This window comes from Coregonus clupeaformis, chromosome 33 (assembly GCF_020615455.1).
Source record: "Coregonus clupeaformis isolate EN_2021a chromosome 33, ASM2061545v1, whole genome shotgun sequence".
Taxonomy (NCBI): domain Eukaryota; kingdom Metazoa; phylum Chordata; class Actinopteri; order Salmoniformes; family Salmonidae; genus Coregonus; species Coregonus clupeaformis.
In genome coordinates, this window is record NC_059224.1 from 21,105,411 (window position 1) to 21,123,831 (window position 18,421).

General features: G+C 46.8%; 1 protein-coding gene across 2 annotated transcripts in view; it reads right to left on the reverse strand.

Annotated features, from left to right (window-relative positions):
• The window catches only part of LOC121548777 (metabotropic glutamate receptor 1), a 50,847-nt gene extending 33,037 nt beyond the window's left edge, over positions 1-17,810 (reverse strand). For both annotated transcript variants that reach the window (XM_041860338.2, XM_041860339.2), the window contains exons 1-3: positions 17,719-17,810; positions 15,802-16,628; positions 12,309-12,561 (exon numbers count right to left, since the gene is read on the reverse strand). In XM_041860338.2, the coding sequence (XP_041716272.2) occupies positions 12,309-12,561; positions 15,802-16,528 (980 nt within the window). In that variant the 5' untranslated portion in view covers positions 16,529-16,628; positions 17,719-17,810. The remainder of the gene's footprint in view (positions 1-12,308; positions 12,562-15,801; positions 16,629-17,718) is intronic.
• Positions 17,811-18,421: the final 611 nt, after the last annotated feature.

Sequence of the window (18,421 nt, forward strand, 5' to 3'; positions counted from 1 at the left end):
ACAAGGCTGAGATGGGGCCGCCTCTAAAGAACAGCACCCTTCACTTCACAGCCTTCTCTGAGAAAAGGGTATAAACATAATCTGTTAGGCAGGAATCACAGGCAGGCCTCCTCCGTCCCACTATACTGACCTACTTCACCATAATGCACCCCATGCTGGTAGCCCAGGCTGTCCTAGGCTGTCCTAGGCCTACCCAAGCAACACTGGGGATGAGGGATCAGCCAAGGAGGTGAGAAGTCTCCCTATCAAATGTTCATAATGTAGCCCTAGGTCCTTATTCAATCTGAACCATTTTCTGTGATTACATAGACAAGTCCTAATCTAGTGAGAAAGTAGCCCATTAATTTAGGGAGATCATGAATCTGCTCACTCCATTATGTTCTGTCTGTACTGTACAATAAGCCACTGTGTGAGGAAATAGTGAATATGCAGGAATTACTTCCTGTTCTTTCATTCCTCAGAGATGGAGATAGGGAAGAGGAGAGATAAAAGCCTGTGAAAAGCAGGACAGGGCTAAATGTGTCCTCGTACTCCTCTCTCTCTCCTTAAATGTTTCATTTAATTAAGCTGGGAGAAAAACCAGAGCCCAGTCGTTAAGGAAATGGAAAAGGCACTGCCTCAGAGAGAGAAAGAAAGAAAGAAAGAAAGAAAGAAAGAAAGAAAGAAAGAAAGAAAGAAAGAAAGAAAGAAAGAAAGAAAGAAAGAAAGAAAGAAAGAAAGAAAGAAAGAAAGAAAGAAAGAAAGAAAGAAAGAAAGAAAGAAAGAAAGAAAGAAAGAATACTGATTCACCTCCATCTCTCAGACACAAAAGTCCCTGGGCTGCCAATGTGCCTGTCTGCCTGTCTTCCTGTCTGTCTCTCTGCCTGTCTGCCTGTCTTCCTGTCTGTCTCTCTGCCTGTCTGCCTGTCTTCCTGTCTGTCTCTCTGCCTGTCTGCCTGTCTTCCTGTCTGTCTCTCTGCCTGCCTGCCTGCCTACCTGCCTGCCTGCCTACCTACCTGCCTGCCTGCAAAATAGGAAACACAAAAATCTAAATGTAAAAAAGACTGGGGCTCAAATGAGTGAGTACAACAAGTGGAAAATCAACTTATATAAATGTCTGTAGCAATAACAGCATTGAGGCAGGCAGCATTAGAGGGAGATAGAGGAGACGAATGGTACTAATTGCGAGCAGGTGGGTGGGACTGACTCTGCTCCCCACACAGTCATTCTAATGGGGGAGGTTGGGTAATGGATGGAACAGGCACTGGTGGTGATGACTAAAGGTAGATATGATGCGACTAATAGCCAGCGCTGTTGGGGGAAATAATCTCTTAGCAGTGTTTATTTCCCCCACTAATCATAACTTTGTGTGTCAATCATGATCAAACAGACAGACTCACCGTTGAGTTAACAGAACTGTAATTTACCCAATGGATAATGAAGTAAAGTCAGTAAGCAGGTCAGGCACATTATTCCATACAAGGTAGAGTTATACTATGAGTGAGAGGAGACAGCTCGCAAGGGTTCTAGAGCTATAGATGCTTCTCTCCACAGCTCAGTTCGCTATGCTGGGAGCCTGTGTAGAGTAGACTAGTGTGTCTAGCTCACTCCGGAGTCAGAGCTCAACGCACAGCGTGATACTACTCCCTTCACACCCAGATCTATGATTCCCTCTACGCAACGTCCCCTGTCCTGACATGAGGTGTTAGTGCCCCCTTGTGATGGGACACCTGTTCAGTATTCACACCCAACCACATCCTGGGGCCGAATATACAGTTCCTCTCACATGCCTCCAACACCACCCAAGAAATCACGCCATCAGACATCAAATCTAATGCAAAGTAACTAATCAGAACCCTAAACCCAGAAGGTCTGAGCCTGGGACCCATGGCTGTGATAAGAACAATATAACCAATACTGAACCATACATCTATTTAGACAAACCCAACCACACAGCAGGCAGCATTAAATTGATTTATTTTTCTCTGCTTTTTATTTTCTATCTAGTGACGGCCAGGGCACAAAATGTAATTGAAGAAATAATGCTGCAAGTAATATACTTTCATCCATTCAGCGAGGGAGCAGCAATTGCATTCATTCTTGTTTACGCTCAATGGAAACCTGCAAGCACTCTGAATGCTACAATGGCCTGCAACTCATACAAATGTCCTCCTCGCTTCAATATCGGCTGAAACTCACTAACCTCTGTGAGCATTTTTGAGGATTGTGTTTTGTAAGATAGAGAGAGAGAGTTGCCTTGGTTTATTTTATGTGAAGGAATCACTTTTTCATGCTTTTGCTAGGCACAATGATAACCCAGACAATCTAATGTAGGGAACCAGACATTCAAAATACCTGCTTGGATTATTCACTTTTAATGGCAAATCCATGGGTGACAGACTTTCAGCAAAAGTGCTCCATGTAAATGCAGCTCCACAAAACGTTTTTTAAGAAAGTAAATATTTGAGTTACCTAAGATGATCCTGAGTAAGGTTTTAATGTTCAGCCAAAAAGAAAGGGGGAAAGACTCATTTTCTGGGCTGTCGGATGTCATCAAGGAAGAATTGCAGATTTATTGTGATCTAGTGCTGCATAATTGTATAACAGTAAGAAGAGAGAGAGAGAGAGAGAGAGAGAGAGAGAAAGGGATATTAAACATGTAACAAAGAGCTCCCAGACACAATGAGAGCCATCCACCATAGTGACATGGCATGCAACACCACACCCATCCTAACTACATTCTACTTTTGCTTAGCTGTGCCTTGATGCATAATACAATTATTTACAAATCACATTCTCTTTCTGAATACATTTATCTATCTATGCTGATATGAAACTGACTGAAGTCATGAAAACACTTTGATTCAAACTACAGACCTAGGCATTTCTTTAATCCCCAGAGATCTCTACAGACAGACCTGTCATGCACAGATTGCGACAGGAACCAAAAGACTGACATAATGGCCAGAGCAAAAGACAGAACGCTCTGTAGCGAAGCCATGGAGACGATCAATCTGCAACAGTCTGATTCCTTCCCCCGCCAGTTACCCTCGGCAACATCACAGAGAGACGGAGACAAAGGACAAGCCATATGACTGAGAATAGAATAGAAGAGCAGAGGAGAATGAGTGGTGGAGGTAGGGTTGTGGAGCAGGCCTGGGGCTGCAGGAATAAAGTGTTCCTGTATGAGAGTGCACCTGGCCCTCGTCTGAAGAGCACGCGAGTGTTCAACAGAAGAGCTCTAAAACAAGAGTTCTCAGACTCTAAACCTGCCGTCTGTGTCTGTATCTCTCTCTGTCTGATTCCCTTTCTTTCTCTCAGGCTGTTTCTCTCTCTCTGTGATTTTATGTATTTCTGTCAGTCATAGAGAGAGATCCTCTATCCTGTCTCTCTCTCTCCATTTCTTGTCCTCTCTTTGTCTCACTCAAGTCACTCTCCCTCTATCTCGCTCCCTATTTCAACTATGAGCCCTCCTAACCTTGTTTCATCTCTTTCTCTCTCTGTATCGCTGCCTGTCTTTCACACTCCCTCTAAAACCCTAAGCTCTAAATCCAATCTCTCTCTCATCAACAGCTTCTCACTCAGCTGGCATGCGAGGGCACAAATTAGCATGGAGTAGCAGGCTCTGTTTTGATGAGCTAATATCTGTCAGCCAACCTCCAAGCCTGTGTGACCATGACACTGTAGCCAAGTTTTACACACACACACACACACACACACGCACACACACACACACACACACACACACACACACACACACACACACAGAAGTTTGGCGTATGTGATGCTCCGTCAGTCTTTCTTTATCTCCCTCTTTCACTGTCCTCTCTCTCTCTCTCCTCTCTATCTCTCTCTCTCTCCTCTCTCTCTCTCTCTCTCTCTCTCACTCCTCTCTCTCTCTCTCACTTTCTTTCTCTCTCTAACCCCTCTCTCTCTCACTCACTCACTCCTCTTTTTCTCTCAAGCCTCTCTCTCTCTCCTCTCTCTCTCATTCCTCTCTCTCTCTCTCTTTCTCTCTCTCTCCTCTCTCTCTCTGACCCAGAAGCATGTGGAGCTAAGCCACTGCTTTCATTCTCTCTCCCATGGAGACCACCACACCAGTTAAAAAAAGACCCACTCTCCTATGGACAGAGAGAGAGAGGAATGAATAGGGAAGGAGAGAGGAGAGAGAGAGGGAAGATATGGAGGGAGATAGGGAATGATGGAGAGCAGAGAGGTATGCTGTAGGGAAGGAGAGAGGAGAGAGAGGGAAGATATGGAGGGAGATAGGGAATGATGGAGAGCAGAGAGGTATGCTGTAGGGAAGGAGAGAGGAGAGAGAGGGAAGATATGGAGGGAGATAGGGAATGATGGAGAGCAGAGAGGTATGCTGTAGGGAAGGAGAGAGGGAGAGAGAGGGAAGATATGGAGGGAGATAGGGAATGATGGAGAGCAGAGAGGTATGCTGTAGGGAAGGAGAGAGGAGAGAGAGGGAAGATATGGAGGGAGATAGGGAATGATGGAGAGCAGAGAGGTATGCTGTAGGGAAGGAGAGAGGAGAGAGAGGGAAGATATGGAGGGAGATAGGGAATGATGGAGAGCAGAGAGGTATGCTGTAGGGAAGGAGAGAGGAGAGAGAGGGAAGATATGGAGGGAGATAGGGAATGATGGAGAGCAGAGAGGTATGCTGTAGGGAAGGAGAGAGGAGAGAGAGGGAAGATATGGAGGGAGATAGGGAATGATGGAGAGCAGAGAGGTATGCTGTAGGGAAGGAGAGAGGAGAGAGAGGGAAGATATGGAGGGAGATAGGGAATGATGGAGAGCAGAGAGGTATGCTGTAGGGAAGGAGAGAGGAGAGAGAGGGAAGATATGGAGGGAGATAGGGAATGATGGAGAGCAGAGAGGTATGCTGTAGGGAAGGAGAGAGTAGAGAGAGGGAAGATATGGAGGGAGATAGGGAATGATGGAGAGCAGAGAGGTATGCTGTAGGGAAGGAGAGAGGAGAGAGAGGGAAGATATGGAGGGAGATAGGGAATGATGGAGAGCAGAGAGGTATGCTGTAGGGAAGGAGAGAGGAGAGAGAGGGAAGATATGGAGGGAGATAGGGAATGATGGAGAGCAGAGAGGTATGCTGTAGGGAAGGAGAGAGGAGAGAGAGGGAAGATATGGAGGGAGATAGGGAATGATGGAGAGCAGAGAGGTATGCTGTAGGGAAGGAGAGAGGAGAGAGAGGGAAGATATGGAGGGAGATAGGGAATGATGGAGAGCAGAGAGGTATGCTGTAGGGAAGGAGAGAGGAGAGAGAGGGAAGATATGGAGGGAGATAGGGAATGATGGAGAGCAGAGAGGTATGCTGTAGGGAAGGAGAGAGGAGAGAGAGGGAAGATATGGAGGGAGATAGGGAATGATGGAGAGCAGAGAGGTATGCTGTAGGGAAGGAGAGAGGAGAGAGAGGGAAGATATGGAGGGAGATAGGGAATGATGGAGAGCAGAGAGGTATGCTGTAGGGAAGGAGAGAGGAGAGAGAGGGAAGATATGGAGGGAGATAGGGAATGATGGAGAGCAGAGAGGTATGCTGTAGGGAAGGAGAGAGGAGAGAGAGGGAAGATATGGAGGGAGATAGGGAATGATGGAGAGCAGAGAGGTATGCTGTAGGGAAGGAGAGATGAGAGAGAGGGAAGATATGGAGGGAGATAGGGAATGATGGAGAGCAGAGAGGTATGCTGTAGGGGAAGGAGAGAGGAGAGAGAGGGAAGATATGGAGGGAGATAGGGAATGATGGAGAGCAGAGAGGTATGCTGTAGGGAAGGAGAGAGGAGAGAGAGGGAAGATATGGAGGAGATAGGGAATGGTGGAGAGCAGAGAGGTATGCTGTAGGGAAGGAGAGAGGAGAGAGAGGGAAGATATGGAGGGAGATAGGGAATGGTGGAGAGCAGAGAGGTATGCTGTAGGGAAGGAGAGAGGAGAGAGAGGGAAGATATGGAGGGAGATAGGGAATGGTGGAGAGCAGAGAGGTATGCTGTAGGGAAGGAGAGAGGAGAGAGAGGGAAGATATGGAGGGAGATAGGGAATGGTGGAGAGCAGAGAGGTATGCTGTAGGGAAGGAGAGAGGAGAGAGAGGGAAGATATGGAGGGAGATAGGGAATGGTGGAGAGCAGAGAGGTATGCTGTAGGGAAGGAGAGAGGAGAGAGAGGGAAGATATGGAGGGAGATAGGGAATGGTGGAGAGCAGAGAGGTATGCTGTAGGGAAGGAGAGAGGAGAGAGAGGGAAGATATGGAGGGAGATAGGGAATGGTGGAGAGCAGAGAGGTATGCTGTAGGGAAGGAGAGAGGAGAGAGAGGGAAGATATGGAGGGAGATAGGGAATGGTGGAGAGCAGAGAGGTATGCTGTAGGGAAGGAGAGAGGAGAGAGAGGGAAGATATGGAGGGAGATAGGGAATGGTGGAGAGCAGAGAGGTATGCTGTAGGGAAGGAGAGAGGAGAGAGAGGGAAGATATGGAGGGAGATAGGGAATGATGGAGAGCAGAGAGGTATGCTGTAGGGAAGGAGAGAGGAGAGAGAGGGAAGATATGGAGGGAGATAGGGAATGATGGAGAGCAGAGAGGTATGCTGTAGGGAAGGAGAGAGGAGAGAGAGGGAAGATATGGAGGGAGATAGGGAATGATGGAGAGCAGAGAGGTATGCTGTAGGGAAGGAGAGAGGAGAGAGAGGGAAGATATGGAGGGAGATAGGGAATGATGGAGAGCAGAGAGGTATGCTGTAGGGAAGGAGAGAGGAGAGAGAGGGAAGATATGGAGGGAGATAGGGAATGATGGAGAGCAGAGAGGTATGCTGTAGGGAAGGAGAGAGGAGAGAGAGGGAAGATATGGAGGGAGATAGGGAATGATGGAGAGCAGAGAGGTATGCTGTAGGGAAGGAGAGAGGAGAGAGAGGGAAGATATGGAGGGAGATAGGGAATGATGGAGAGCAGAGAGGTATGCTGTAGGGAAGGAGAGAGGAGAGAGAGGGAAGATATGGAGGGAGATAGGGAATGATGGAGAGCAGAGAGGTATGCTGTAGGGAAGGAGAGAGGAGAGAGAGGGAAGATATGGAGGGAGATAGGGAATGATGGAGAGCAGAGAGGTATGCTGTAGGGAAGGAGAGAGGAGAGAGAGGGAAGATATGGAGGGGAGATAGGGAATGATGGAGAGCAGAGAGGTATGCTGTAGGGAAGGAGAGAGGAGAGAGAGGGAAGATATGGAGGGAGATAGGGAATGATGGAGAGCAGAGAGGTATGCTGTAGGGAAGGAGAGAGGAGAGAGAGGGAAGATATGGAGGGAGATAGGGAATGATGGAGAGCAGAGAGGTATGCTGTAGGGAAGGAGAGAGGAGAGAGAGGGAAGATATGGAGGGAGATAGGGAATGATGGAGAGCAGAGAGGTATGCTGTAGGGAAGGAGAGAGGAGAGAGAGGGAAGATATGGAGGGAGATAGGGAATGATGGAGAGCAGAGAGGTATGCTGTAGGGAAGGAGAGAGGAGAGAGAGGGAAGATATGGAGGGAGATAGGGAATGATGGAGAGCAGAGAGGTATGCTGTAGGGAAGGAGAGAGGAGAGAGAGGGAAGATATGGAGGGAGATAGGGAATGATGGAGAGCAGAGAGGTATGCTGTAGGGAAGGAGAGAGGAGAGAGAGGGAAGATATGGAGGGAGATAGGGAATGATGGAGAGCAGAGAGGTATGCTGTAGGGAAGGAGAGAGGAGAGAGAGGGAAGATATGGAGGGAGATAGGGAATGATGGAGAGCAGAGAGGTATGCTGTAGGGAAGGAGAGAGGAGAGAGAGGGAAGATATGGAGGGAGATAGGGAATGATGGAGAGCAGAGAGGTATGCTGTAGGGAAGGAGAGAGGAGAGAGAGGGAAGATATGGAGGGAGATAGGGAATGATGGAGAGCAGAGAGGTATGCTGTAGGGAAGGAGAGAGGAGAGAGAGGGAAGATATGGAGGGAGATAGGGAATGATGGAGAGCAGAGAGGTATGCTGTAGGGAAGGAGAGAGGAGAGAGAGGGAAGATATGGAGGGAGATAGGGAATGATGGAGAGCAGAGAGGTATGCTGTAGGGAAGGAGAGAGGAGAGAGAGGGAAGATATGGAGGGAGATAGGGAATGATGGAGAGCAGAGAGGTATGCTGTAGGGAAGGAGAGAGGAGAGAGAGGGAAGATATGGAGGGAGATAGGGAATGATGGAGAGCAGAGAGGTATGCTGTAGGGAAGGAGAGATGAGAGAGAGGGAAGATATGGAGGGAGATAGGGAATGATGGAGAGCAGAGAGGTATGCTGTAGGGAAGGAGAGAGGAGAGAGAGGGAAGATATGGAGGGAGATAGGGAATGATGGAGAGCAGAGAGGTATGCTGTAGGGAAGGAGAGAGGAGAGAGAGGGAAGATATGGAGGGAGATAGGGAATGGTGGAGAGCAGAGAGGTATGCTGTAGGGAAGGAGAGAGGAGAGAGAGGGAAGATATGGAGGGAGATAGGGAATGGTGGAGAGCAGAGAGGTATGCTGTAGGGAAGGAGAGAGGAGAGAGAGGGAAGATATGGAGGGAGATAGGGGAATGGTGGAGAGCAGAGAGGTATGCTGTAGGGAAGGAGAGAGGAGAGAGAGGGAAGATATGGAGGGAGATAGGGAATGGTGGAGAGCAGAGAGGTATGCTGTAGGGAAGGAGAGAGGAGAGAGAGGGAAGATATGGAGGGAGATAGGGAATGGTGGAGAGCAGAGAGGTATGCTGTAGGGAAGGAGAGAGGAGAGAGAGGGAAGATATGGAGGGAGATAGGGAATGGTGGAGAGCAGAGAGGTATGCTGTAGGGAAGGAGAGAGGAGAGAGAGGGAAGATATGGAGGGAGATAGGGAATGGTGGAGAGCAGAGAGGTATGCTGTAGGGAAGGAGAGAGGAGAGAGAGGGAAGATATGGAGGGAGATAGGGAATGGTGGAGAGCAGAGAGGTATGCTGTAGGGAAGGAGAGAGGAGAGAGAGGGAAGATATGGAGGGAGATAGGGAATGGTGGAGAGCAGAGAGGTATGCTGTAGGGAAGGAGAGAGGAGAGAGAGGGAAGATATGGAGGGAGATAGGGAATGATGGAGAGCAGAGAGGTATGCTGTAGGGAAGGAGAGAGGAGAGAGAGGGAAGATATGGAGGGAGATAGGGAATGATGGAGAGCAGAGAGGTATGCTGTAGGGAAGGAGAGAGGAGAGAGAGGGAAGATATGGAGGGAGATAGGGAATGATGGAGAGCAGAGAGGTATGCTGTAGGGAAGGAGAGAGGAGAGAGAGGGAAGATATGGAGGGAGATAGGGAATGATGGAGAGCAGAGAGGTATGCTGTAGGGAAGGAGAGAGGAGAGAGAGGGAAGATATGGAGGGAGATAGGGAATGATGGAGAGCAGAGAGGTATGCTGTAGGGAAGGAGAGAGGAGAGAGAGGGAAGATATGGAGGGAGATAGGGAATGATGGAGAGCAGAGAGGTATGCTGTAGGGAAGGAGAGAGGAGAGAGAGGGAAGATATGGAGGGAGATAGGGAATGATGGAGAGCAGAGAGGTATGCTGTAGGGAAGGAGAGAGGAGAGAGAGGGAAGATATGGAGGGAGATAGGGAATGATGGAGAGCAGAGAGGTATGCTGTAGGGAAGGAGAGAGGAGAGAGAGGGAAGATATGGAGGGAGATAGGGAATGATGGAGAGCAGAGAGGTATGCTGTAGGGAAGGAGAGAGGAGAGAGAGGGAAGATATGGAGGGAGATAGGGAATGATGGAGAGCAGAGAGGTATGCTGTAGGGAAGGAGAGAGGAGAGAGAGGGAAGATATGGAGGGAGATAGGGAATGATGGAGAGCAGAGAGGTATGCTGTAGGGAAGGAGAGAGGAGAGAGAGGGAAGATATGGAGGGAGATAGGGAATGATGGAGAGCAGAGAGGTATGCTGTAGGGAAGGAGAGAGGAGAGAGAGGGAAGATATGGAGGGAGATAGGGAATGATGGAGAGCAGAGAGGTATGCTGTAGGGAAGGAGAGAGGAGAGAGAGGGAAGATATGGAGGAGATAGGGAATGATGGAGAGCAGAGAGGTATGCTGTAGGGAAGGAGAGAGGAGAGAGAGGGAAGATATGGAGGGAGATAGGGAATGATGGAGAGCAGAGAGGTATGCTGTAGGGAAGGAGAGAGGAGAGAGAGGGGAAGATATGGAGGGAGATAGGGAATGATGGAGAGCAGAGAGGTATGCTGTAGGGAAGGAGAGAGGAGAGAGAGGGAAGATATGGAGGGAGATAGGGAATGATGGAGAGCAGAGAGGTATGCTGTAGGGAAGGAGAGAGGAGAGAGAGGAAGATATGGAGGGAGATAGGGAATGATGGAGAGCAGAGAGGTATGCTGTAGGGAAGGAGAGAGGAGAGAGAGGGAAGATATGGAGGGAGATAGGGAATGATGGAGAGCAGAGAGGTATGCTGTAGGGAAGGAGAGAGGAGAGAGAGGGAAGATATGGAGGGAGATAGGGAATGATGGAGAGCAGAGAGGTATGCTGTAGGGAAGGAGAGAGAGGAGAGACACTGGAGCTTCATTACGATGGATAATTCATATGGCATGATCTTGGAATAGAGAGAGTGCCTCTGTTTCCCCTCCAAAAACCACTGAATTCCCATACAATAGAATATGACACAAACAACACAAAGAGAACCTGACGAAGGCAACTGCTTTCTCTTCATCCCTGCTGATTAGACATAACAGCCTCCATCTCTAGAGCTGTGAGAGATAAGAGGAGCAACATAAGGGCTCTCCAAGAAGATGGCCCTGATGATGGAGCAGTGTTTGGGCAATGTTTTCAGAAGTGTTTGAGAAGCGTTTGGCAAATCCACTGAGAACAGTACTTACCCTGGCTTAGAGTCTACAACCCCCCCTATCACTCTGCCTGTCTCATCAATGTCCTCCTCCTTAGACATAAGCCTGACAGTTAGAAGAACCAATGTCCTTCAACCAACCTCCACACCCAATAAATCACCAATAAATAGAGAGGATGTCATGCAACAAGAAAGGAGGCAGTGGCAGTGGAGGTCAGGTTTTAGACATCACTTTTGATGACAACAGAGGATTGTCGTTGTCCTTGAAGGTCTTGATTAGGGTTGCAAAGCTACTGGTAATTTACCAAAGTTACCGGAATCTTCTGAAATGTTGGTAATTAATAGGTAATCTATGGCAATCTATGGTAACTTTGGTAATTTAAACTTGAATAACTTTTAATATATGTATTCATGTATAGTCCATGGGTTTCTAGTGGATAGACCATATGATTCAAGAGAAAATAACCTAATTAATGAAAAAAGCATCTAATCAACAATGGCATTGTTTTCAATTAACTCTGCAACTCTTCCAACTGCCAACAGTTTGGCTACAAAACATTTACATCAAAGACATATTGACATAGTAAAATAAATAAAAGTGTGTAAAAATATAAATTAATATGAATGTTTCAGCATAAAATATAAACACCAATTGCATTCACTAAGTTGATGGTTTATAGTTAGGATCATGTTTTACAGCTTTGACATTCTATTTTTTATTTTAAAATCATCTTATTTGATTACTTTATCTATTATACATGTAATAAGGCCACACAGAGGGCCAGAAATAATTACAGACACCTGTGATAATCTGATGAACCCAAAAAGGCCACTAGATGTCATCTTATAAAATTCCCCCCCCAAAACTTGAAAGTTACTAATATTCTGGTACTTTACTGATGGTGTACTGTATGGTTGTCACACTGTGACTGTAGCTCTCCCTTTCTCCCCTCCCTCTTCTTCTAATGAGAAAGTGGGGGGGAGAGAGAGGGGGAAGGGGTGTTTCGACTTCAAAAGAGCAACTGAAACCCCTTGAACTGTGGAATTTGAAGGCTTTGTTGATTATTTGTAAAGATCATTTTCAACAAATCTTTATTTTCATACCTGTATGCATATAGCTACAGTATGTACATGGTATGTGATACTGGTAGTTCCTGGTAGTCTGTGGAGTGTTTTATGTAGTGGATATAGGTGATTATCCTACAATGCCCTTGCCAATTCTCAAGGTCTCCAAAAGCTACACATTGAAATAACATAATATGAGCAGTGAGGAGACAGCGCTTCCTCTCTAGTTGTGCGTCTTTGACAGAGATACAAATGAATAATTACTGGTGAACATTTCTCACTAGCACTAATGGTATCTGCTTTAATTCAACTTGGTTGCCTTGGTGACATGCGTGTCAGGAAGCAGGTGGCACAAAACCACCCTGCGCCCACTTTTAAATACAAGACAAAAACCACATTGCCCAGAAATCAGTGCCTTACAGGTTTGTGCCTTACCTGCCAATGAGGAGGAACTCTCCTCCAGCCACGCCCAGACGTCTCATGGCCATTAGGAGGCCGCGTACGGTCATTCCCTCACAGAAACACACCACCACGCGGGCCTTGGGCAGACGTTCACGGAGCTTCTTAAGCAGGCGGTCAAAGTGCTTCTCCCCAGCATTGCTGTAGATCTTGTCAGAGTGGGCGATGCACAGACCCTCCTGGGTGGCCAGCTCCTTGAAGGCCTCCATACCACTCTCCCCATAGTTTCCTAGGGTTCAGAGAGAAACAGAGGGGTAAGTCAGCACTGCAGACACAAAATGGCCAACGAGGAGTCACCATTTTGGAACAGAAAATGGAAAATAAAATATACTCTTCCTCAAGTCCCTCCAGGCTGATAGTGACTGGATTCAGCCACACTAACAACTGTGGTAGTCTGATGACTTTGAGTCGTCAGGCCGTGAGTGTATTGTGACTGTGCTGCTGTCCTGATCCATCCTCTGATATAACCAGATAGTCAAGTGGCTACTGATTGCAATCAGGGATGCTGAATGGTGTGGAGAGGGCTACCCTACATTTTCCCATGATTACATCCTAATCAGTTGTACAAGCTCTGCAATACTGTCCTATTTTACATATGTAGACTGTGTCTGAAATGGCATCTTGTTCCCTATGTAGTGCACTGCTTTTGACCAGGGCTGATGAAGCCAAAAGAAGTGCACTGTAGAGGATAGGGTGCCACTTGGGACACAGTCCTAGTAGTGCATAGAGGATGCTGCATAGAGGATGCTGCATAGAGGATTATGTATATTCAAAGTGCTGGCTTCAATCAAAGATGTGTCTGCAATGTTAATGCAGTGCTTTTGTTTACACAATCATAGCCCTCACACACACCTGTCTTATTCTGAAAAATGAGAATGGGCTGAATTGGCAGCACACAAATGCATTACTCTGGCATGATATTATAGACTAGGCCCCAATTGTTAGTTTTCCAGTATAGCAGTTCTATCTGAACAGGTGAATTCACATAAGGGTTGATCAATTCTAAACCCCTTAGATTCATTGCATTTCAATTTAAGTATTTCAGTGTTGTATTTCAGTCAAATTTTTCCTATCAATTAACACATTCACTCAATTTTCATCTCCCCGCAGATACCACATTTTTAACCAATCCAAAAGCATTCCCCAAAGTGCAGAAACACCATTTACCGCATACACTTAATATTCTAAAACTCAAATAGGCAAGTAGGCCTATAGCTTCAAACTGAAGAGATGTGTTTAGTTAGATCCAATTAATCCAATGTTGTGGCCATCACAGTGGGCTAAATCCTCCTGGTAGAAGATTAAAAACACTACTCTTACTGCGGCTACTACTACTGTTATCCTCCACTGCTTCCCTTCACATACAACACCCTTATTATGCCAACACTCTTCTCTTTGATCCCAGTGGACTGCTACCTACCAGGTCTGGTGAAGGTCAGATCCCTGGCACCCCCTAGCTGAGCCTCATGGCCCTTCACCTCCACTCTCTCCTGGCCCTGCCTGCCTCTCAACCTGACCGTGACCTGTGAACTTTGTGACTCCCCTACAGGTTTCTAGTCTCGAAAAACCAGACCTTAGGTAACACAGTGACTAAGGTCTGGTTTCAATGATGGACTATTTTGGCATAGAGGAACTACGTCACTGCCTACGTGCTACGTTGATAAGGGGAAGAAAAACTTTCTGGGGACTCTCCCAACAAATCACGATGCAGACATGCCAGAACGTCGCGATTCAAAACCTAGGTTTTCAGGCAAAACCTTTACAGTTGTTTTGGTTTAGGTAGTTGATGCAAACTAGCCACTTGTGAAAAGCACTCATTAAAAAGAACCTCTGTGATCTCCATCTTGCTAGCTACTATTTTGTATTTTATTCAAGCAGATAAAGTAGTGATGTAGGCAGTGACGTAGTTCCTCTATGCAAAAGAGTCCATCATTGAAACCAGACCCTAGTCACTGTGTTGCCTAGGGACGGGTTTGAGACTAACTGGTTTCTAGGTTCCACCTTTACAAGGTGATCCAAAGTTCGACCCTCCCTTTAGGGCCTCTATCACATATCCCTCTAACAACTCCCAGAATTCCTCAGTGTCCACTTCAGAGCCGAGATACACTCCGCCTGTCAATCATTACCTACTCTCACCATTAGGTACATTTCATTGAGGTTTATGCTGAGGAGCCTCGGCTAACTGCTAATGGCAGAGATTTCTTTGTAGTAACTACAGTTTAGCTATCTCCACATCTAATTCTACCTCTTCCACTTACAATAGTGGTAAACTGGTGAAAGAGTTTTATGTGATTGAGCTTACATGGTGTGTGTTTGCATTGTGGAGTACTCTACTGGTATATTAAAAATGTCAGCACTCTGGACAACGCACTCACACACTACCTACCGATAATGACTTCAGACAGGTGCTGCTGAGAAGCTATGTGGGCTGCTGTATTGATGTGCTGGTATTTCCAGTGTTGAGGGGCATTGCCAGAACCCCTTTGCAAGCTGTGCTTAGACTAGACATCCCTCCCAACCAGGGGTTACATACGATGGAAACACACTCAACACAGTAATTCCTCTACATCTGAATAGCAATAACACAGATGGGAGTTGATTTCTATCAATACACATAACGGGGGAACTTTTGGAGGTATTAGTTACACGCATAGAATTAGAATTACTAGTGGGATTCTATTTCTATGATTCCGCCCAGAGATACTTTAAATTCCCACTTAATGATGTGGTTCCACCACCTGTAACCCAGCCTGACAGTAGGCTACACAGCACAGAGTAGAGGGGAAACAGTCCATTAGTGGCCCTGTTATAGAGCCCGCCTGTTATTTTCTAACGGAATAGAATTAGCATCAAATTAAACATCCTGGGAGACAGAACATCTTAGATCACATCTCATTTCCTTTTTAATATAAATAGATACAAATAAACACCTAAATGCATTTCCATTCAGATAACATTGACAAAAATGTGACTGAATTGTGGCTTGAGAGATTGGATGTGTTGCTGGTGTGTGGGTGTGATGAAAGGCAAAATAACTGACTTTACCTGGGGTGTGTGTGGATACTTATACTGCACCAGATGCCTGGGGTGTGTGTGGATACTTATACTGCACCAGATGTATAGTTTTGTCTGGAGAGAGGGAATTCCATTCCACAGCAAGTTTCCTTCCAACGCAATATTGCACATGGGAGCACGCCCGCAGGGAGGAGGACAAGACACACATAGCTGCTAGCAAGTACTTAACTGTTTACAAACCACCTTAACAATTTATCCAACACCTCTATCAATAGCTGGGCATATTTATCTTAAACATGGATTTCTTATCTCAAACCTGAACACAGGCGATTTGACAGCATGTAAAAAACCTCTCCAAAGCCGTGCCATTCCTACAATGCCTACTAGGCCTAATCCTATCCTACCCCACACACAGCTTTCAGAACCCCTGTGTTGAGTGGGTTGAGTGACTCACCCTCCGTATGCACCGCAGACACATAGGTCCAGTTGTAGCGTTTGACTATGTCCAGCATGGCCCGGGCCTGGAGCGTGTCAGAGGGCACGACCCGCAGGAAGTACTTAAAGAGCGTCTTGTCACTCAGGTCAATACTGGTCGCTGAGTAGGCAATCTGGGGAATGTTAAAGAGCTGTAGGAGGTTCTGCACCTGGATAGCAACGGAGCTGGAGCCCGGCCCGATCACCCCCGCGATGGGCTTCTTGGAGGGCGGGGGCTGGTTGGTAGGCGTGCCGTCTATGCACCACTTGGAGCCGTCCTTGTCGTCCCGGATCGAGATGAGGGAATCGCGGATGAACTCGATGCTCTGCTCCAGGGCCACGGAGGAGTGCCAGCAGGAGTCCCGGATCTCACAGCCCAGGCTGATGTTGGGGAGCAGGAAAGGGTCGGCATTGATCCTGTCCAGGGTGTGGAACATGGCCTCTACCCGCTGGATGCCGTACTGTTCCCGAACATCCCCACACTTTCGGTCAGCCACTTTTTCGGCAGACGGCTGGTGGTGGACGGAGAAGAGGGCACCGATTATCACGTCTCCATCCATCCGGGCCACGGAGCGGGGTGCGGCTCGCGGGACTGCCGACCGCTCATAGATGTTGCTTTTGTGGGACAGCACGAGGACGTCGAAGAATAGCGTAGGGAGACACAGGAGCACGAGGAAACCCATCTTTACACATGCCATATTCCACATCGCATGAGCGGTGCCAGCTACGCGGGCATACTATCCACTCCGGGCAGTTGAGCAGAAATCCACGTTTAACCCAGTGACCATAGTTTGGAAACACAGCGCCCTGAGCATATCCAAACACACATGGAGAGAGATCAAACACACTGTCATAAAAGATCAAGCAAGATTGTGAAGGCAGCAACAGATATGCAACATCTTACAGTTATCATATAGTCTCTAAATTACATGGGTTTGAAAATAATGGTGGCCCTCACAATAAACACGAGCATATTATTATTAGATTGACTAGTTCATAGCCCAAACACAACATGCCTACTAGAAATAAGGCTAATACAGTATCCCTTTGCAAACTGCAGAACATAAAACGAGAATTCGATTCAATTCAGTATACTATTATTTATACCACAGGGGGCAATTATCTTTACACGTTCATTGAGAATAACACTGAAGTCAATCTTTTTTTAATGGTTCAATTGTCGTAGACCCTTTTGAACCAATAGAGGTAATATAAATGATAGCCTACTTAAAATTCGAGACAGTTTATCATCGTTTCCCCCCATTTCCCAATAAGAGTACATGGCATCGCTCCCACCGTCCATTGAGAAAACCGAGCTGCGGAGAAGGCCATTTCAGCACCATGGACAGCGCACTAACGAACTCATACGATTATTGAGGAAACGGCTTCGCACAGGTGCTGCTGATGTAGGCTACTGCCTACTGGAGCTATGTGCTGGTATTTCCACCGTTTAGAAAGTATCTCATTGAGTTCCTAAACCAATCAATGTCAATTTATATTCCCTTCATTAGACACTACTGAACAAATCCTTGATACCCAGTCTGATGACATGGAACATCGTTGCACTGAGTGGTGTGAAATTATATTTGAACATACATCAGATGTCCACGCTGTCTCTAGGTATAGGCTAACATATAAGCCATATATCATGCTCTATAAGATCCAATGCGCAGCATGCAATATTTTTCACCCTCAACCGCCCGAATTCATTGCTCACAAACCTCAGTGGCCTGTTTCCAAATATTCAATGAAATTGCATTATCGAACAAGAGAGAAGCCTATACGCACTCCTTACACTTTATCTGTCCTTGTCACGAGCATATCAAACCCGACACCTGCCCTAATCTGTACATCTCTTCTTTCATAAATTAATTTGGTGGGAGAACTTGGGACGTACCTGAATCCGCGAGACATATCGCGTGCCTTGCTCCGTCTTCTGTGCAGCGCGGTCCTTGTGATAGTTGAGTTTGAATGGCTCGAACGGACGTTTTTTTCTCTCTCCTCCAGTGAGAGCACGAGAGCCCCCCACCCCTCCTCTTCTTCTTCTCTCTCTCTGCCAGTTTCTCACCACATTTCATAAACCGGGTCATAAAAGCTGCAGTCTTGATAGGGCAAAACGATGAACGTTTAAAATCCCACTACAGGTCACTTATTCTTAGACAATAGACAATCGTATCATTCTTCACACGAGGGTTAATCAGCCTCAACCAGTGGTGCCGCATTAGAGAGTTGAGCGGTGCACGAGCCGCTTAGTCAGGTAAGATAAATGGTGTTTGTCTACAGAATTGTGACCCGGCCCATTACCCCATGCCACAACCGGACCGTCTCACAGCAAAAACTAATTCAGTGTGAGAATACCTCGATTTGTTTTGTCAACGGTTGACCAGATATTGGAGGAATCATCAATCAAATGTTCATTTTTCTACTAAGGGTTGAGAGACCATCATTGTGGTCCTGGTCCACCCTAGCTAATCCACCTATAGGCTATACATTGTACATTTTGATCCACACTATCTGACCTCTAAAAGCGGAGGGCACTGGATGGATGCCAGAAATGCCTGCTGGTTGCAGTCTGACTTAAGTCCAAATAGTAACCTTTT